At 43.8% G+C, this 19,319-nt stretch overlaps 1 protein-coding gene across 4 annotated transcripts in view; it reads left to right on the top strand.

Annotated features, from left to right (window-relative positions):
- The window catches only part of bcor (BCL6 corepressor), a 376,656-nt gene that overhangs the window by 176,117 nt on the left and 181,220 nt on the right, over positions 1–19,319 (top strand). The window contains exon 1 of one of the 4 annotated variants that reach the window (XM_068040650.1): positions 11,233–11,308. The exons of 2 other annotated variants lie outside the window; for them this stretch is intronic. Coding sequence is in view for 1 of the 2 variants with exons in the window: in XM_068040648.1 (XP_067896749.1) it covers positions 17,457–17,525 (69 nt within the window). In the remaining variant the exon portion in view is untranslated. Of the gene's footprint in view, positions 1–11,232; positions 11,309–16,798; positions 17,526–19,319 lie in introns of those variants that run through there. One more of the 4 variants, XM_068040648.1, reaches the window with a different exon arrangement.

The following is a 19,319-nucleotide window of genomic DNA, read 5'->3' as shown; positions in this document are numbered from 1 at the left end:
ACATGGGATAGAAGGTAATATATTGGCATGGATTAAGGATTGGTTAACAGGCAGAAAGCAAAGAGTAGGAATAAATGGATCATTCTTGTGTTGGCAGGCTGTGACTAGTGGGGTACCGCAAGGATCAGTAGTTGGGCCCCAGCTGTTCACAATATATATCAATGACTTGGATGTGGAGACCAAATGTAATATTTCCAAGTTTACAGATGACACAAAACTAGGTGGGAATGTGTGTTGTGAGGAAGATGAAAAGCGGCTTCAAGAGAATTTGGACAGACTTCGTGAGTGGACAAAAACATGGCAGATGAAATATAATGTGGAAAAATGTGAGGTTGTCCACTTTAGTATGAGGAATAGATGTGCAGAGTATTTCTTAAATGGTAAGAGATTAGAAAGTGTAGATGTACAAAGGGACCTAGGTGTCCTCGTCAATAAGTCACTGAAAGCTAACATGCAGGTGCAGCAAGCAATTAGGAAAGCGAATGGTATGTTAGCCTTTATCACAAGAGGATTTGAGTACAGGAATAGCGAAGTGTCGCTTCAATTGTATAAAACCTTGGTTAGACCGCATCTAGAGTACTGTGTGCAATTTTGGTCCCCTTACCTTAGGAAGGATATTATTGCCATAGAAGGAATGCAACGAAGGTTCACCAGACTTGTTCCCGGGATGGCAGGACTGTCCTATGAAGAGAGATTGGGGAAACAGGGCCTGTATTCTCTAGAGTTTCAAAGAATGAGAGGTGATCTAATTGGAACCTACAAAATACTTAAAGGAATAGACAAGGTAAGATGTTTCCCCTGTTTGGGGAGTCTAGAACCAGGGGGCACAATTTCAAAATAAGGGGGAAGCCGCTTAGGACCGAGATGAGGAGAAATGTCTTTACTCAGAGGGTTGTGAATCTTTGGAATTCTTTACCCCAGAAGACTGTGGAAGCTCAGTCATGGAGTATGTTTAAAGCAGAGATTGGCAGATTTCTAAATACCAATGACATAAAGGGATATGGTGATAGAGTGGGAAAAAGGCATTGAAGTGGATGATCAGCCATGATTGTATTGCAGGCTCAATGGGCTAAATGGCCTTCTCCTGTTCCTATGTTCCTGACTAAAATTCATATAAAATCAAATTATTATAGAAAACAAGCTCAGAATATATGACATAAAATGGAGGCTGATTTATGTCTATGTGCCAGTTCCAATTATTCTGTCTCTAATGATGAGGATGAGTGCAGCTCAAACAACACAAGAAGCTTGACACCAAACAAGACAAAGCAGCCCACTTGAGCAGCACCTTATCCACATCATTAGACTAGTTAGCCTAGTTGGCTAGAGTGTGATGCAGAAAGACGCCAACAGCATGGGTTCAGTTCCTATACTGGCTGTGGTAGTTCATGGAGGCCTGCCTCCTCGCCTTACCCCATGCTTGAGGATTGCTGACCCTCAAGCTATACATCACCAACTGTCTCTTTCTAATGGGGAGAGATTCCTTTGGGACTATGGCTAGAGCAATATACACACCAAAAAAATCCCCTTCACTTGAAGACTGCGTTTTGATCTTGTCCATCCCGTGTCCAATATTACGGGAGATCAACTGTAGGTTATAAAATATTGAAGTCTGTCATCAGCCAGGTTTGATTAGGTTAAACATTGCAACAGCTTTTCAATGTAAAATTGAATAAACACCAGTTTTTTGGCATTTTATAACTGCTTGAACCAAATTATTTAACTGTGCTAATATCATATGCTGTGAATTTGAATTTGTAGATAGCCATTTTAGGATCTGTGACTGTAATCTTGATCATTGTAAGATTGAGAACACAATGGCCCTTTGAAAGTCACCCATGGGATTTATACAAATGTTAGGCATTTGGTTCACCTCTTACGACAGCGAATAATTTCAATCCCAGTTACCTTCACAGGATTTCAATTGGCAGCTTTTTATCCAAATGGGTCCTAGCCTATTGCTGAAAGAAATGAAACGACACGGAGATTTGTCTGTCAGAATTGATGGGATATATCCAATTAAAATGAAAAGTCAGAACGGCTTTCATATTGATTTGTAAAGCAACTGGAGACATTTTAATAATGTACCAAAATGCGCTGTCCTCTAATCACCTGAAGCCGGCTGCAGTAGTGACAAAACGTATTTAAAGTTCAGCATTAGCTTGGTCCTTAGAGAATTTAAAAGTGAACTAAATACCACGAGACTAATTGTCAGGGTGAAAGTAGGAAGCAGTGAAAAAATTACCGATTTATGAAGAAGGAACTGGTTACAGCAAGTCAGAGAGCGCCAATAACGAATTGTGTGGCAATTGTTTGAATCTAACCTAAATCACACAAGATTGAAATTGACAGATTAGAGTTTACTACACAAACCTTATCCTTGTTTTATTTCACTCCTTTGGAACACCAAACCCGATATTTTGGCTTCCTTGATCCTGTATTCCTTTGGGTTTTATGTATGCTGTTCTGTCGAAATTACTAGCACGCTTCTTCGCTTTTGATATACCATATAACTTTGAGTATTTTTCGGAAATTAAATTAACTTGTGGCGGTAATGTTAACACAAGCCCTACCATATGTATTCCTTTGTTGGTCTGGACCCTTTTTGAGGCGAGGCTCATTTACCGGCCTAATTAACTGCGAAGTCAGAAAGATGTAACGGCTGACAAATTGCTTTTAAAATATTACTGATTCTTCCAAGAACCCAGCCAATTTTGAGAGGTTTAAAGGACCACTCGAATAACGTTGGGCGTTACTGCAGAGTTCATCCAAAAATATCTTGAATATAACTATTGTATCTCTAAGTTGAATCGACCTGTAAAACTACTAATGATAACTCTTAGAACGAGTAAGCTGTAGTTACATGAATACAATATTACAGTGCTTAAGAACCGAAGATCTACAAATACTAATTCATTTTTCCTTATTTATATGTTCTCCACACGTTGAACAAAAAGCAATTTGACCAGGCGAGGAAAGTCTAAAAGGAACCGTATGTGTAACTTTATTTTTATGCCAAACAATGCGGCCAAAAAGCATTGACTGGAATATTTCTGTGTTCCCAATAAGACGATTTGGCTAGGCGTTGCTGAGGCCACCGTGCGGGTGTAGCACTCTGAGCGCGAACCATCATGACTTTGCACATTAGCTGTCTGGTGAAACACTAGCTGCAACAATGAGGGGGAGGGAGAAGTGCCTCGCTGCCATCAAGATCTGTGAAGCTCTGATACAAAGCAGCAATGTGTTTGCTGTGGGCTGATAGGCAGGGCCTGGTCGAGCTGGTTTCTGCTGATTGATGTCTCTTTCGCGTTTGCAAATTTCTGGTTGTTTGGGTATGTCGGGAGGTTTCGCAGGTGCCGGAGGGAGGACGGGGTGGGGTAGGGGGGAATGATGATGCATTAACGATGATGGAAAGTTGGGAAAGCATGGCGCGCTTTTCTTCCAACTCGATATGCCTTGAAATAAACTGCATTCAGTGTGCAGCTGAGCGGAAGGAAGTTCTGATGTTTCTGAAGCCCGCGCGCAGAAGGACCTAGCTGGAGGAGAAACGAGACACGACTGCCTGAAAAGGAAAAGGGGGTGGTTAAATACCAGAGCTGGAGAGGTCTCGAACTACGAGACCAACAGTAGTTACAACTGTCCGCTTTAAAAATGGAACAGAAACCACTCATCCCAGCATGCATGAGTTTTCCTTCATTTAAACCGCTTTTCATTGCTGTAAAATACACTTATAACTTGAAATAAAGGTTGATAATATCCCGTATTCATAGTTTTCTGTTGGATAGCAATTGCTGAGGCTGTACTCGGCAGATCGCGAGTCTTGATAGGTTTTTGCAGTCATGACATGGCACCGGGAAAGCTAAATCGCGGGGATATAGGAGCGATACGTTGTATTTTGCTCGACTTTGGGAATTTAACCTGTAAGTCTCCCAATGGAAATGCATGCCTGTTCTGTGTGTTTGTGAAGTGTGCGATTGCACGAGGTTTGTCAGTACATTGTGTGTGTGTGTGTGCGTGCGGGGGAGGAGTGGTTACATGACGCGACATAAATTACCTATTTTGTCCATTATACATATGCGTTTAGAATTCCTGTGTTTATAAACGACCTCCAGACTCGCTCAGGTTATAATTTTAAGATGCAGTCCACCTACCACTATTAGTCATTTTCTGAAAATAATCATAGCGTAACTGAAACTTTTCAAAAATGCCCTCTGCATTTAATTCTTGATACAGAACATCACAATGTAGCATGTGCTGTTTTGTTTCCAAGAGGACCGGATCCTCAAATTATGGCGCGGGCATGTGTGTGTTTTATTTCATCCATTGAAATGACCGTCATGCGGAGAAAACCTGCCGATTGTTCAGTTAAAGCCATTGTTGAATGTGTTTTGTTCCTCTCCTCTGGCGGTGCAGCAGTGAGGAGGAAATGAGTTCACGGCCGTTCTGCTGACATAGGCGTGTAATGAGAGATGAAGCCGCGATACCACACTGAGGCGTCTCATTCAGTCGCTGTTCGCCTGATCGCTCTGCCAGGTGTTTCGTGGTCTCGGTTTGAAAATGTTTTGCACATTTATAATTCTTTCCCATCCGCTTCTTCAACCTGAGCATATTAAGCACTATGTATATACCATTTTTACATAGTTACAGCCTACATGTACAACAGCGACATTGTGAACGTGTCCTCGTTGTCATGATTGATGTTCGATGCACTCAATACACAACCCGATATTTTTAAGAAGCACTCTCTATTTCTTAGCATTTATCGGGATTCATGCTGAAGTCTATTAAACGTATGTTGATTCTTGTTTAGGTTCTGGTAATCGTTTGTTCTTGATTTTTTGAGAAGTTATTTACTTTCTGGTTTCTCTGGTTGTTTGCTGTGAACGTGCTCTGCGTCTGGTACGGCCGCGTAGAGGTTTCCAGTAGTTGGCCGATTTATCCGAGAGGAATCAGTTAGCTCTGAAGTAATTGAAGAAGCGTTCGGGTAGATAAAAATACAGAACCACGTAAGAGAAATGGACATTCAGCAATCAAAGCCCGGTCGTTTGCTGTAAATATTTTTCTCAGGCACTGATTTATTTATCGTAGTGGTTTAATTACAGTGTGGTGTAAAATTGAGTCTCTTTCGTAAGCGTGAGAATCCCCTGCGGCGGTGATTTTTGTGTTGATTGCCTATTATCACCGATAGGCCATCAGTTGCTGATTGACGTTTAACAGCATCTCGCTGGTACTGGGCTTGATTTGAGCAGGGAGGGGGTAACATTTTGGGAGACAGGGACACAGAGACAGGCCGGGAACGGTTCTTTTATTTTAATGAATACATACCCCATGCTTGCGCCAGGGAGTTGTTGAATCCCTTGTTCAACAACGCACACGATGCACTTTCCCAGCTCTACGATCACGAGAAACAAATGCCTCCACTAACTTGTTTTTCTTTTTTTGGTTTCACGCTAAGGAAAGCTCGAAGTGTATCGACGCTTCTCCTCGTTCCGAAATTAAAATTTCAGTTGGTTTTTCGCAGGCCTTAGATTTAAGTCCGTTAAGATACATAATAATTATCTTGATGAACTCAATTCAATTTACCCAAACAAAAAGTCAATTTTAATTTGATTATAATGTCAAGGATAAAACAATAAATAGATGTATGTTACAGTTAATTGTAACGGGTTTGTTATCTGTCAAATTATCTGGAAAAGGCTTAATTGTATTAGCATCCCAACATAGTCTGAATATTTACGTACCAGTCCTGCTTGTAACGTTTCAATGTTATATTTGGAATTCACTAATTTAAATATTTAGTTGTCGTCTTTTTTGACCGGATGCCTGAACCAGTAAAGAGTAGTAGAAATTGTATTTATTAAATGCTTTTACGTGTTCCAGAATGCACAGTACTGCGAGAAACTTGACACAAGGAGAACAAGTTGCTTCGGGTGAATTTCTTTTTATGTGGTTTAATTTTCCTTACACTGACGACCACTTTTAATTGCAGCAGGTATAACGGTGTAGGAAAATTTTCCTTACACTGACGACCACTTTTAATTGCAGCAGGTATAACGGTGTAGGAAATTCTGTTCCTATCTACTGCGTCAAAGTGTGTTTTGTAGCGGGGGCGGCCAAGGTAGTAAACGGAACCGCTGTATGAGTGGTTAGATCAGCCTGTGTGGGTCTTTCGACTGCTTACATTGTTACTGACGAGTTGGATATGAATAATACAACAGTACTTGAACCTTGCGGCCTTAAGATGCAGTATCCGGGTTTTTCCTCCACATTCACCACGCAAACTAAATATTCACGGAAAGTCAGTCAAAATGCTTTGCGGTTTCGAAAAACTGCTTTTGCCGGGCATTCCGACTCTTGGAAGGAGGGAGCTCGTCAATAACGTTTTTACCGAGTTCAAAAATAAAACTTGGGTTTGTGCAATATTAGTCTGTGATTATTCAAGGTGGAGGAGGATCCACGAAATATTTTAGTATCTCATTTACCAAATGAGCATTACTATAAATAAACTGCAACAAACAACGGAACAATGGATAGGAGGTTGGTTAAAGGACAGGAAACAGCATTGTGGTTACTGGATGTTTGTCGATGGTGGGACTTGAACTGTGGTGTCTGCCACAGACCATGGTTGCGACAAACGCTATTCTCAAAAACAAATAAATAAACAGACTCATTTATATTCCACAACATGCACCAGGATAGTCAGGATCGAGTGCAGCATGGTTAGAGGGTGACGGATAATTGAATTAGACCAGGAAGGAGGGAAATAGAAAGATAGAGATGGGGGGTGGGGGGGGGGGGGGCACCATTTGGGTGATAGGAGGTATAAGGAGACAGCTGAGGAGGAGAGAAGGGAGGAGAGGGCTACTGTTAGTGTACAGCAGGGGTGTCGGGTTCGAATTTGGTCTCACGTTGGGGTGGGCTGCAGAGGAAGGCCATAGATCCTATTCACCTTGGAGGCGGGGCAGATTGGGGGGTGTACATGATCAGAACAATAGAAAGAACAAAGAACAGTACAGCACAGGAACAGGCCATTCGGCCCTCCAAGCCTGCGCCGATCTTGATGCCTGCCTAAACTAAAACCTTCTGCATTTCCGGGGACCGTATCCCTCTATTCCCATCCGATTCATGTATTTGTCAAGATGCCTCTTAAACGTCTCGATGGTACCTGCTTCCACCACCTTCCCCGGCAGCAAGTTCCAGGCACTCACCACCCTCTGTGTGAAGAACTTGCCTCGCACATCCCCTCTAAATTTTGCCCCTCTCACCTTAAACCTATGTACCCTAGTAACTGACTCTTCCACCCTGGGAAAAAGCTTCTGACTATCCACTCTGTCCATGCCGCTTATAACTTTGCAAACCTCTATCATGTCACCCCTCCACCTCCGTCGTTCCAGTGAAAACAATCCAAGTTTATCCAACCTCTCCTCATAGCGAATGCCCTCCATACCAGGCAACATCCTGGTAAACCTCTTCTGTATCCTCTCCAAAGCCTCCACGTCCTTCTGGTAGTGTGGCGACCAGAATTGCACACAATATTCTAAGTGTGGCCTGACTAAAGTTCTGTACAGCTGCAGCATGACTTGCCAATGTTTATACTCTGTGCCCCGACCAATGAAGGCAAGCATACCGTATGCCTTCTTGACTACCTTATCCACCTGCGTTGCCAGTTTCAGTGACCTGTGGACCTGTACGCCCAGATCTCTCTGCCTGTCAATACTCCTAAGGGTTCTGCCATTTACTGTATACTTCCCACCTGCATTAGATCTTCCAAAATGCATGACCTCACATTTGTCTGGATTAAACTCCATCTGCCATTTCTCCACCCAAGTCTCCAACCGATCTATATCCTGCTGGATCCTCTGACAATCCCCATCACTATCCGCAACTCCACCAACCTTTGTGTCGTTCGCAAACTTACTAATTAGACCAGCTACATTTTCCTCCAAATCATTTATATATACTACAAACAGCAAAGGTCCCAGCACTGATTCCTGCGGAACACCACTAGTCACATCCCTCCATTCAGAAAAGCACCCTTCCACTGCTACCCTCTGTCTTCTATGACTGAGCCAGTTCTGTATCCATCTTGCCAGCTCACCTCTGATCCTGTGTGACTTCACCTTTTGTACCAGTCTGCCATGAGGGACCTTGTCAAAGGCTTTACTGAAGTCCATATAGATAACATCCACTTCCTTCATCAATCATCTTTGTCACTTCCTAAAAAAACTCAATCAAATTAGTGAGATACGACCTCCCCTTCACAAAACCATGCTGCCTCTCGCTAATAAGTCCATTTGTTTCCAAATGGGAGTAAATCCTGTCCCGAAGAATCCTCTCTAATAGTTTCCCTACCACTGACGTAAGGCTCACCGGCCTATAACTTCCTGGAATATCCTTGCTACCCTTCTTAAACAAAGGAACAACATTGGTTATTCTACAGTCCTCTGGGACCTCACCTGTAGCCAATGAGGATGCAAAGATTTCCGTCAAGGCCCCAGCAATTTCTTCCCTTGCCTCCCTTAGTATTCTGGGGTAGATCCCATCAGGCCCTGGGGACATATCTACCTTAATGCTTTGCAAGACACCCAACACCTCCTCCTTTTTGGTAATGAGATGACTGAGACTATCTACACTCCCTTCCCTAGGCTCATCATCCACCAAGTTCTTCTCTTCGGTGAATACTGATGCAAAGTACCTCGCCCATTTCCTCTGGCTCCACACATAGATTCCCTTCTCTGTCCTTGAGTGGGCCAACCCTTTCCCTAGTTATCCTCTTGCTCTTTATATACGTATAAAAAGCCTTGGGATTTTCCTTAATCCTGTTTGCCAATGAATTTTCATGACCCCTTTTAGCCCTCCTGACTCCTTGCTTAAGTTCCTTTCTACTGTCTTTATATTCCTCAAGGGATTCGTATGTTCCTAGCCTTCGAGCCCTTACGAATGCTTCCATTTTCTTTTTGTCTAGGCTCACAATATCCCTCGTTATCCAAGGTTCCCGAAACTTGCCAAACTTATCCTTCTTCCTCACAGGAACATGCTGGTCCTGGATTCTAATCAACTGACATTTGAAAGACTCCCACATGTCAGATGTTGATTTACCCTCAAACAGCCGCCCCCAATCTAAATTCTTCAGTTCCTGCCTAATATTGTTATAATTAGCCTTCCCCCAATTTAGCACCTTCACCCGACGACTACTGTTATCCTTATCCACAAGTACCTTAAAACTTATGGAATTATGGTCACTGTTTGCGAAATGCTCCCCTACTGAAACTTCGACCACCTGGCCGGGCTCATTCCCCAATACCAGGTCCAGTATGATCCCATCCCTAGTTGGACTATCTACATATTGTTTCAAGAAGCCGTCCTGGATGCTCCTTACAAATTCTGCCCCATCTAAGCCCCAAGCACTCAATATAGGGGAAGTTAAAATCACCCACCACTACAACCCTGTTACCTTTACATCTTTCCAAAATCTGTCTACATATCTGCTCCTCTACCTCATGATGGCTGTTGGGAGGCCTGTAGAAAACCCCCAACATCGTGACTGCACCCTTCCTCTTCCTGAGCTCCACCCATATTGCCTCGCTGCATGACCCCTCCGAGGTGTCCTCCCGCAGTACAGCTGTGATAGTCTCCTTAATAAGTAATGCAACTCCCCCACCCCTTTTACATCCCCCTCTATCCCGCCTGAAGCTTTTAAATCCTGGAACATTTAGCTGCCAATCCTGATCTTCCCTCAACCAAGTCTCTGTAATAGCAACAACATCATAGTTCCAAGTACATTAGTTCCAAGCTCTAAGTTCATCTGCCTTACCTGTTATACTTCTCGCATTTGAAACAAATGCACTTCAGACCACCAGTCCCGCTATGCTCCGCAACATCTCCCTGCCTGCTCTTCCTCTTAGTCTTACTGGCCTTATTTACTAGTTCCCCCTCATTTATTTCACTTGCTGTCCTACTGTTCTGGTTCCCAGCCCCCTGCCACACTAGTTTAAACCCTCCCGAGTGACGCTAGCAAACCTCGCAGCCAGGATATTTGTGCCCCTCCAGTTTAGATGCAACCCGTCCTTCTTGTACAGGTCCCATCTGTCCCTGAAGAATTCCCAATGGTCCAGATATCTGAAACCCTCCCTCCTACACCAGCTGTTCAGCCACGTGTTTAGCTGCACTATCTTCCTATTTCTAGCCTCACTGGCACGTGGCACAGGGAGTAATCCCGAGATTACAACCCTCGAGGTCCTGTCTTTTAACTTTCGACCTAACTCCCTAAACTCCCCCTGCAGGACCTCGTCACTCTTCCTGCCTATGTCATTGGTACCGATGTGTACCACAACGTCTGGCTGTTCACCCTCCCCCTTCAGAATGCCCCCTGTCCGTTCAGAGACATCCTTGACCCTGGCACCAGGGAGGCAACATACCATCCTGGAGTCTCTTTCACGTCCACAGAAGCGCCTATCTGTGCCCCTGACTATAGAGTCCCCTATAACTATTGCTCTTCTGCGCTTTGTCCCTCCCTGCTGAACAACAGTGCCAGCCATGGTGCCAGTGCTCTGGCTGCTGCTGTTTTCCCCTGATAGGCCATCCCCCCCAACAGTATCCAAAATGGTATACTTGTTAGAGAGGGGGATAGCCACAGTGGATTCCTGCAATGACTGCCTGCCCCTTCTTGTGGTCACCCATCTATCTGCCTGCACCTTGGGTGTAACCACTTCTCTAAAACTCCTGTCTATGACACTCTGTGTCACCTGCATGCTCCTAAGTGCATCCAGTTGCCTCTCCAACTGATCCATGCTGTCTGTGAAGAGCTGCAACTGGGTGCACTTCCTGCAGATGTAGTCGTCTGGAACACTGGAAGCGTCACGGACCTCCCACATCTCAGAGGTGAAGCACTTCACCCCTCTAACTGACATTTCTTGCACTAATTAATAAATTAATTTAAGATAAATAAATACTTATTAAATCCTTATTAAATTGTTATAACTATATGGTCCCTAGTGCTAGATTCCTACTATAAATATTAAATGCTAACTAAATACAGTAATCTCCTCCCTCTGGTTTAGTTACTCTACTTACTAATTAGTTAATTAGGGTTTTAATCAATTTTTTTATCAATGTTTTACTTTCAAATTCAGTAAAAAAAAATCCCAACCAGCCAATCAGGTCACAGCCGTCCTGTGAAGTCACTTTCAGTTTTTTTTACCAGAGGTAAGTTTTTTTATACTTACTGGTCCGGAACTCTGCCCTCGGAGTCTTCTCCCAGTCAGCTGTGCTCTTTGGAAGCTCTGGGTTCCCCTCACTCTGAGGACAGGTAGGAAATGAAAGGTGCTCCTCACTGAACTTCCTCACTTACCAAACTTCCACTGTAGCACTCTACTGCAACCCAAGTCAGCACTCTAGTGCTCATTGAGGGAGGGGTGTTACAATTCCATGTTCAGCGGGAGCAGGCGGTTTCTGCTCATTGGGGAGGCACTTTTGATGTGTTTCCTGTCTTGACCACTTCAGGACCCCCAAAACTTGTCTTACTTTACTCATACAGTTGCTCCATTGCTTCCAGTCCAAAGGTACTTGGCGGCAACTGTCACTCGAGCCTTTTAGTTCTCGTCTTTCACTTAATTTGGCTGTTCGTCCTGTCAGTCAGTGAGGGTGTGTGGTCTTTCCAGCTGCGCGGGGATGAGGGGTGGGGGGGGGGGGGGGGGGGTGGTGGTGGTGGTGAGGAGATTGTGATTCGTGCTCAACGGGAGGTGACTGGGGATTTGTGCTTCGCATGGCGTGGGCTTATGCTCAAAGGGGGAAGCTTGTGATTTGCGCTGTTTAGGCTGGGTGGAGGGGGAATTAATCACCGGTGTCTGTGTACTGATTCTTTCCTGATCAGCAGTTATGATGTTAGTTTCGATTTTTGGTCAGGAGGTTGAAGTTGCCGAATTTTCCTCTGCTCTTTGGAAGTGTTTCTCATCCGCTCACTCATTGCTCTCCTGCTATGGAACAGGCGGCTTCCAGCAGATTCTATTTTCTTGTGTTGTCTTCATTGCTCGGCTGCGGCTGGGTTTTGTTGCCCCTCCCGTTTCAAGTTTGCATCTCCTTTACACTCAGCTTTTGACGTTTACGATTTTATATTATTTGTGTTGGGCGCGAATGTCATTAAGGGATTCTTGGAAGTTATTTGACATCCATTTTTAGTACCAATTTTCTTTCATTTACATAAATCTCCTTCTGCTGACTACTTTCTGCTCTACTTAACGGCGTCTGCGAGGTCATAAATGCTGTATCATTTAAGAAATTAGTTCTTGAGGATTACTTGGGATTCCGTTTCAGGCTGTCACATAACGCTAGGTGCTGGCCCCATTGCTTGCAGGCTGTCGCATAATGTTATGTTCACAGTACCACTGCTGCTGTACAATTGGAATCCTAAAACCATGCTCTATTTCAATACATAATAAACAAAGGAGAAATGATCTTGCGTAATCTCTCACCTCAGGACATCCGAAAGTGTTTCATGGTTAATGAAACACTTTTAAATGTTAAAAACAAGAAATGCTGGAAATATTCAGCAGGTTTGGCAGCATCTGTGGAGACAGAAGCAGAGTTAACGTTTCAGGTCAGTGACCCTTCTTCACTGACCCGAAACATTAACTCTGCTTCTCTCTCCACAGATGCTGCCAGACCTGCTGAGTATTTCCAGCATTTCTTGTTTTTATTTCAGATTTCCAGTATCCGCAGTATTTTGCTTTTACTTTTAAATGGTAGCCACTGTTGTAATGTCCCCAGTGAAATGTGGCAGCCACTTTTTGCACAGCATGGTCACACAAAAAGCAATGAAATAAATGACCAGATACTGGCCTATAAATTGGGCCACATAGTATCCAATTTTCAGCTGCTAAAGTCCCACAATGGCAGGCAGGAAGCATGCCCGGACTTCCAAATGGAAGTGTGCCAGCTGCCATATTGGGTAAAAAGAGGCATCCTTTACCCATACCTGAAATAGGTATTGGGTTCTGTGTGTATGCAAATAAAGGGCCTAATGCCTGCTTGAAGTCCCCGCTCCAACATTAGTTTGCCCTAAGGCAGCCAATGACAGCCAGTGCCATTGTGTGGGAAAACCAGCCCTACTTGACACCTGGGAACAAAACAGGTACATAACTTACCTGAATGTGGAGCCGGTTGGAGTAGGAATGCAGGAGCAGGAGTACTCCTCCATACACCTCATTAAAGGACCCTCTCAATCACCACCGATTCTCCTCCCACCCCCACCCCCCACGTCCAAGAAGCCTGACTCCCTATTTCCCATCACACTGACTCTATAACTATGAGGTCAGAGGCCTCATATGGAGCCTCAAGCCTTGCAATTTTGGTGCAGGGTAATTACCCAAACACCCACAAATGGCTGCGCTTGAATTTCTAGGCCAATGTGTTTAGTGATATTGGTTGAGGGAAAAATCTTAGCTGGTCATGATATTGGGAAAGTTCCCATGCTCTTGTTCAAATAATGCCATGCAATTTTTTTATGTATGGCTTTGTTGTCTCCTCCAAAAATTGGTACCTGTGACAAAGCAGCATTTCCTAAGTACTGCACTATATTGTCAGCCTAGTTTTTTTAATTCACTTTTGGGATGTGAGTGTTGGCAAGGACAGCATTTATTGCCTGTCCCTTGTTGCCCTGATGCTCAAGTTTCAAGTGAGGCTTGAACCTATAGCCTTGTGGCTCGGAGGTGGGAGGGCCACCATTCAGTGATGGCTGACATCATATAATAGATTGTATATTGGGGGGAAGAATAAGATGGTGAAACTTAACAACTTATATTTATATAGTGCGTGTAATGTCCCAGGGTCCTTTACAGGAGCATTATAAAACAAAGTGTGACTCTGAGCCACATAAGGAGATAATAGGTCAGATGACCAAAAGCTTGGTCAAAGAGGTAGGTTTTAAGGAGTGTCTTAAAGGAGGAAAGTGAGGTAGAGAGGCAGAGTGGTGTAGGGAGGGAAATTCCAGAGCCTGGGGCCTCAGCAACTGAAGACTCGGCCACCAATGGTGGAGCAATTAAAGTCAGGGATTAGAGGAGTGCAGATATCTGGAGGGTTGTGGAACTGGAGGAGATTATGGAGATAGGGAGAGGCAAGGCACTGGAGGGATTTGAAAACAAGGATGAGAATTTTAAATTCAAGATGTTGCTTGACCGGGAGCCAACATATGTCAGCGAGCACAGGCGTGATAGGAGGATGGGACTTGGTGCAAATTAAAACATGGACAGCAGAGTTTTGGATGCCCTCAGATCAGATCAGATCAGATCAGCCATGATCTTGTTGAATGGCACTACAGGCTTAAGGGGCCGAGTGGCCTACTCCTGCTCCTAATTCATATGTTCACATGTTTGTTCAAGTTTACAGAGAGTAGAATGTGGCAGACCACCCAGGAGTGTATTGGAGTAGTCAAGTCTAGTGGTAACAAAGGCATGAATGAGGGTTTCAGCAGCACATGGGCTGAGACAGGTGAAGTTGGCAATGTTTTGGAGATGGAAATAGGCAGTCTTAGTGTCTTAGTAGAGGAGCAGAAGACTTAGTGGTTCAGATATTCAAATCTTTAAAAGTGACAGGAGAGTTTGATATAACTATTGAAAAAATGTATGAGTTCCTTGATTTTATAGATTAATTAAATACAAAGTGAATAGCTAATGATACACCCATACAGATGATTGGTTAGCTGGTAGTTAGAAATATCCTGTCCAGTTTTGAGTGTCGTACTTGAGGATGGCTGTCAAGGCAATGGAGAAGCAGCAGAAGAGATTCACTAAATTGACACCAGTGATGAGAGGCTTTTGGTATAAGGAGAGAATAGAGCAATTGGGACTTCTAAAAGCTGAGAAGTATAAGATGTCTGATGGAGGTCAGACAAATTATTAGAGGTCTTGATTAAAGTACATTAGGATAAACGATCTCCAGTGGCCACTAAGTTAGTAACAATAGGGGATACATTTAATATCACCAAAAGAATGGAGAGAGATGTTAGAATTTTTTATACAAATCACTGCTAGGACATGGAATGCCTACCACAAAGAGGGATAACAAACAGCTGAAATTCCAATTTTTCTTTGAGTTATGTGCAATTATACAAGGACTAGGAAGGAGAGTAAAATTCAGCCATGACTCCTAATCATTATCTAGTGATTCTAGATAAAAAGTCCTGTCATGTTCAATAAAGACAAGTGCAGACTCAGTTGTGGTGCTGCCCCCCACCCCCCTTTTACCACAATCCAGTAGCTTGTCAATGCTATTTAGGTTTGCATACCAAGAATCGTTACTAGGTTGAGATATCATGAGTAGCTGGCATCATTGGAATTTTACCATAACATGAATCATAGGAACATAGGAGCAGGAGTAGGCCATTCAACCCATCAAGCCAGTCCCGCCATTCAATACGATCATGGCTGATCATCCACTTCAATGCCTTTTTTCCACACTTTCCTCATGTCCCCTTATGTCATTGGTATTTAGAAATCTGTCAATCTCTGCTTTAAACATGAGCTTCCACAGCTCTCTGGAGTATTGAATTCCAAATTCCTCTGAGTAAAGAAATTTCTCCTCATCTTTCTCCCAAGTGGCTTCCCCCTTATTTTGAAATTGTGTTCCCTGGTTCTAGACTCCCCAACCAAGTGAAACAGCTGTATCTACCCTGTCTACCCCTTTAAGTATTGTGTAGGTTTCAATGAGTGCCTTCAGGAAAGGAAGGCAAGATGGAAAGAATATTAATTTTATTTTATTTTGTCTTGTTGTAAAGGCCAGACAAGATAAAATGAAATCTGTCCATGCTGGTACAATACAATAGAAACAAAATGGTGGAAATATACAACAGGACTGCAAGCATCTGAAAAGCATCCTATCTGAATGTACGGTAACCACTTACCACATAGAGACTAAAGAGAGCATACAAATGGAAAGCATACCTTAATTGGCTAGCTGGTATGTTTAATGATCTAAAAAAAATTCTCCCTTTTTAGAACAAAGATGCAAAGTGCTGGATGACATACAAAGCTCATGCCATTAAGGCTGTGAAAAACACAGGTCCTATGTATCCACAGGCCTGCATTAATAATCCAGAGAATGTGAGTTCAAATTCCACTATGGCACTTGGAGAATTTGAATTCAGTTTTTAAAATATGGAAATAAAAAGCTGGTATCAGTAAAGATGGCAATAAAGCTGTCAGATTGTCATAAAAACCCAAGTGGTTCACGAATGTCCTTTAGGCTAGCAAACCTGCGCTCTACCTGGTCTGGCCTATATGTGATTCCAGTCCTCCACAAATCTGGTTGCCTATTAATTGATGCCTGAAACAACCTAGCGAGCCACTTAGTTGTATCAAACTACCACCAACACTTTTAAGAAGCATGGCCACTACGATCTTTGCAAAGCAACCAGTGATGGGCAACAAATGCTGTCTTTGTAAGGGGCGGCCACATCCCGAGAATGAAAAAAAACTGCCCCATCATATCCCCGCTATGGCGCGGCACTAATCTGGGAATGTCGGAATGTAAAGATAATTTGCGTATTATGTGAGATAATAAGAGTTAAGACCGGATGGAAATTCTCGACAGTGTTCCAGGGTTGCCAGCTTTAAGATGATTGGACGCATCAAATAAACTGCAGTAAAATAGAACCTTTAAAAGAAATTATCGGAACTATTTGTGATACGATTTAAAAATCGGCTTCCAAAAGATTGAGACAGAAGGTCAGAAACTTGAGCTCAAGTTGTGGGCGAAGCGGCTGGTGAATGGGTAGCCGTGCTCACGTGACTGTATTTTGTTTCGCTTTATTGAAGCTAATTTATTTCCCGAGGCTACATTCTTGAACGCAGGAAGTAGCAGTCAGGCCCGAGACTCTTCTGTTCGGAGATGATCCTGGTCGAGGCTGTTGTTGCAGAAGGCAAGCGGCGCTAGAACTTCAGAGAATAGCCTTACGGTCGCTAATCTTTGTTAACTGGGCGGGGAGCTGGGAGGTCGCGGCTTTTCGTGGCAGCACCATTGCGTGAGCTGGTTTATTCGGGCTTTTGAGAAGCAGCACTCATGTCCAAGCTCTCTAACTGGAAGTACACTTTCCTTATATACCGTTTCCTTTTTTCATGTATACAAACTACCGTATCAAGGTTGAACGGGGCATCGTGAGATCCTATGTATTCACTCAAGTTGGATTTTTTAAAAAACCTTTTGTATTATTTGAAGTGAACAGATACAGTTGTACGGTGTCGAGAAAAGACCAGTTTCGCGATTCTGACTGGTGAATGATATTGGGAGAGCCTCAAACGCTGGCTATGTGCCGGGGGTATACTTCAGTTGACGATTACCCAACGAATGCATCACATGCACAGGAATCATAAACGGAGGTTTATATTCTTCCAGCGAAACTTAACAAGATCTGGATTCCGGACTTGCCTGGCTGAAGCATTTTCCACAGTGAGGTGATTCTGGAGATGGAAGACTCACAAGCACTGCATCAGGGTTGGATAAATACGGCTGCAAAGCTTCGTAGGAAGAATAAGGTGACATGACGTACACTGTTTTAATACATGAATCACTTTTGAGTTCCCTTTTCTCCACGTGTACAAAAGGTTCACATTAGGAATATCCAGACAATTTAATAAATCTCATTACAGATACCAGATTGACGACATAGATTAACCCATATGTAGACTGAAGTCACTTTGAGAATGTAAAAATGTTCTTCTGAATAAAGTTACACATTAATGTTTTCTGAAAGAGGAAATTTGATCCCAGGCACGAATTTGAAGGCCTGAACTTCAGGCACTTAATCTGAAATTTCCTCCAATTTAATATTGGGAGGACTGAAGCCATTATCCATGGTCCCCACCACAAACTCCGTTCCCTAGCTGCTGAGTCCATTCCTCTCTCTGACCACCCTCTGAGACTGAACCAAACTATTCACAACCTTGGATGCCTATTGGATGCCCCAATCCTATCATCATCAAGACTACCTACTTCCACCTCCATAATGTCACCATCTCTGTTCCACCTCAGCTCATCTGCTGCTGAAACCTTCATCCATACCTTTATTATCTTGAGACTGGATTATTCTAATGTTCTCCAGGCTGGCTTCCCATCTTCAAGCCTCTGTAAAACATGCGTTGATCCAACACTCTGCTGCCCATATAACTCACACCAAATCCTGTTCATCCATCATATTTGAGCTCACTGACTTACATTGGCTCCCAGTCCAGCTATGCCCCAACTTTAAAATCCTCATTCTTGGTTTCAAATGCATCCATGGCCTCACCCCTCCCTATCTGAGTAATCTCCTGCCCCAAAATCCTCTGAGATCATAAAATAGAATCATAGAAAGGTTAAGGCACAGAAAGAGGCCACTTGGCCCATTGTGTCTGTGCCAGCTGAAAAATGATCCACCTATTCTAATCCCACCTTCCAGCATTTGGTCCGTAGCCCTGCAGATTACGGCACTTGAGGTGCATATCCAGACTCCTTTTGAATGAGTTGAGGGTCTCTGCCTCAACTACCCTTTCAGGCAGTGAGTTCCAGACCATCACCACCCACTGGGTGAAAAGGTTTTTCCTCATCTCCCCTCTAAGTTTTCTACCAATCACTATAAATTTATTCCCCTCGTCACTGACCTCTCTGCTGAGGTGAATAGACCCTTCACCTCCACTCTATCCAGGCCCCTCAAAATTTTGACATTTCAATCAGATCTCCCCTCAGCCTTCTCTGCTCCAAGGAGAACAACCCCAGCCCATCCAATCTTTCCTCATAGCAACATTTTTAGAGTCCTGGCAACATCCTCGTAAATCTCCTCTGTACCCTCTCTAGTGCAATTGCATCCTTTCTGTAATGAGGTGACCAGAACTGCACACAGGACTCAAGTTGTGGCCTAACCACTGCGTTATACAGTTTGAGCTAGAGGCCTGCTTTAGGTTGGGAAAAAGAACCCGACCGAACCACAGCGGGCCCGAGCCCGGCCCTGCCCAAGTCCCTCCGATTCTGCACCGAGCCTGACCTGACCCGAACCTGCCACTACTTGGCCCGACTCAACCAACTGTTTACTTACCTTCCTGACACCGAACCTGCAAGAAGCTATAGCGCATGCACGAGACGTCACTCGCTCATTGCGCAAACTCAGTTTCGTACCGGACTCCCAGCTCAGGTAAGTTTTTTTATTTTTAATACTTACCAGCAGAGCACTTACCGTGTGTGTCCGGCCCGACCCGACCAGATCTGGACTTGGCCTGACCCAACCTGAGCCGGAAAGCCGGCCCCGGAAGATGGGCCCGACCCAACCTGAACCCAACACACGTCTTCGTTTCGGG

This window comes from Heterodontus francisci, chromosome 10 (assembly GCF_036365525.1).
Source record: "Heterodontus francisci isolate sHetFra1 chromosome 10, sHetFra1.hap1, whole genome shotgun sequence".
Classification (NCBI taxonomy): domain Eukaryota; kingdom Metazoa; phylum Chordata; class Chondrichthyes; order Heterodontiformes; family Heterodontidae; genus Heterodontus; species Heterodontus francisci.
This window is presented reverse-complemented; position numbering and strand designations above follow the sequence as displayed.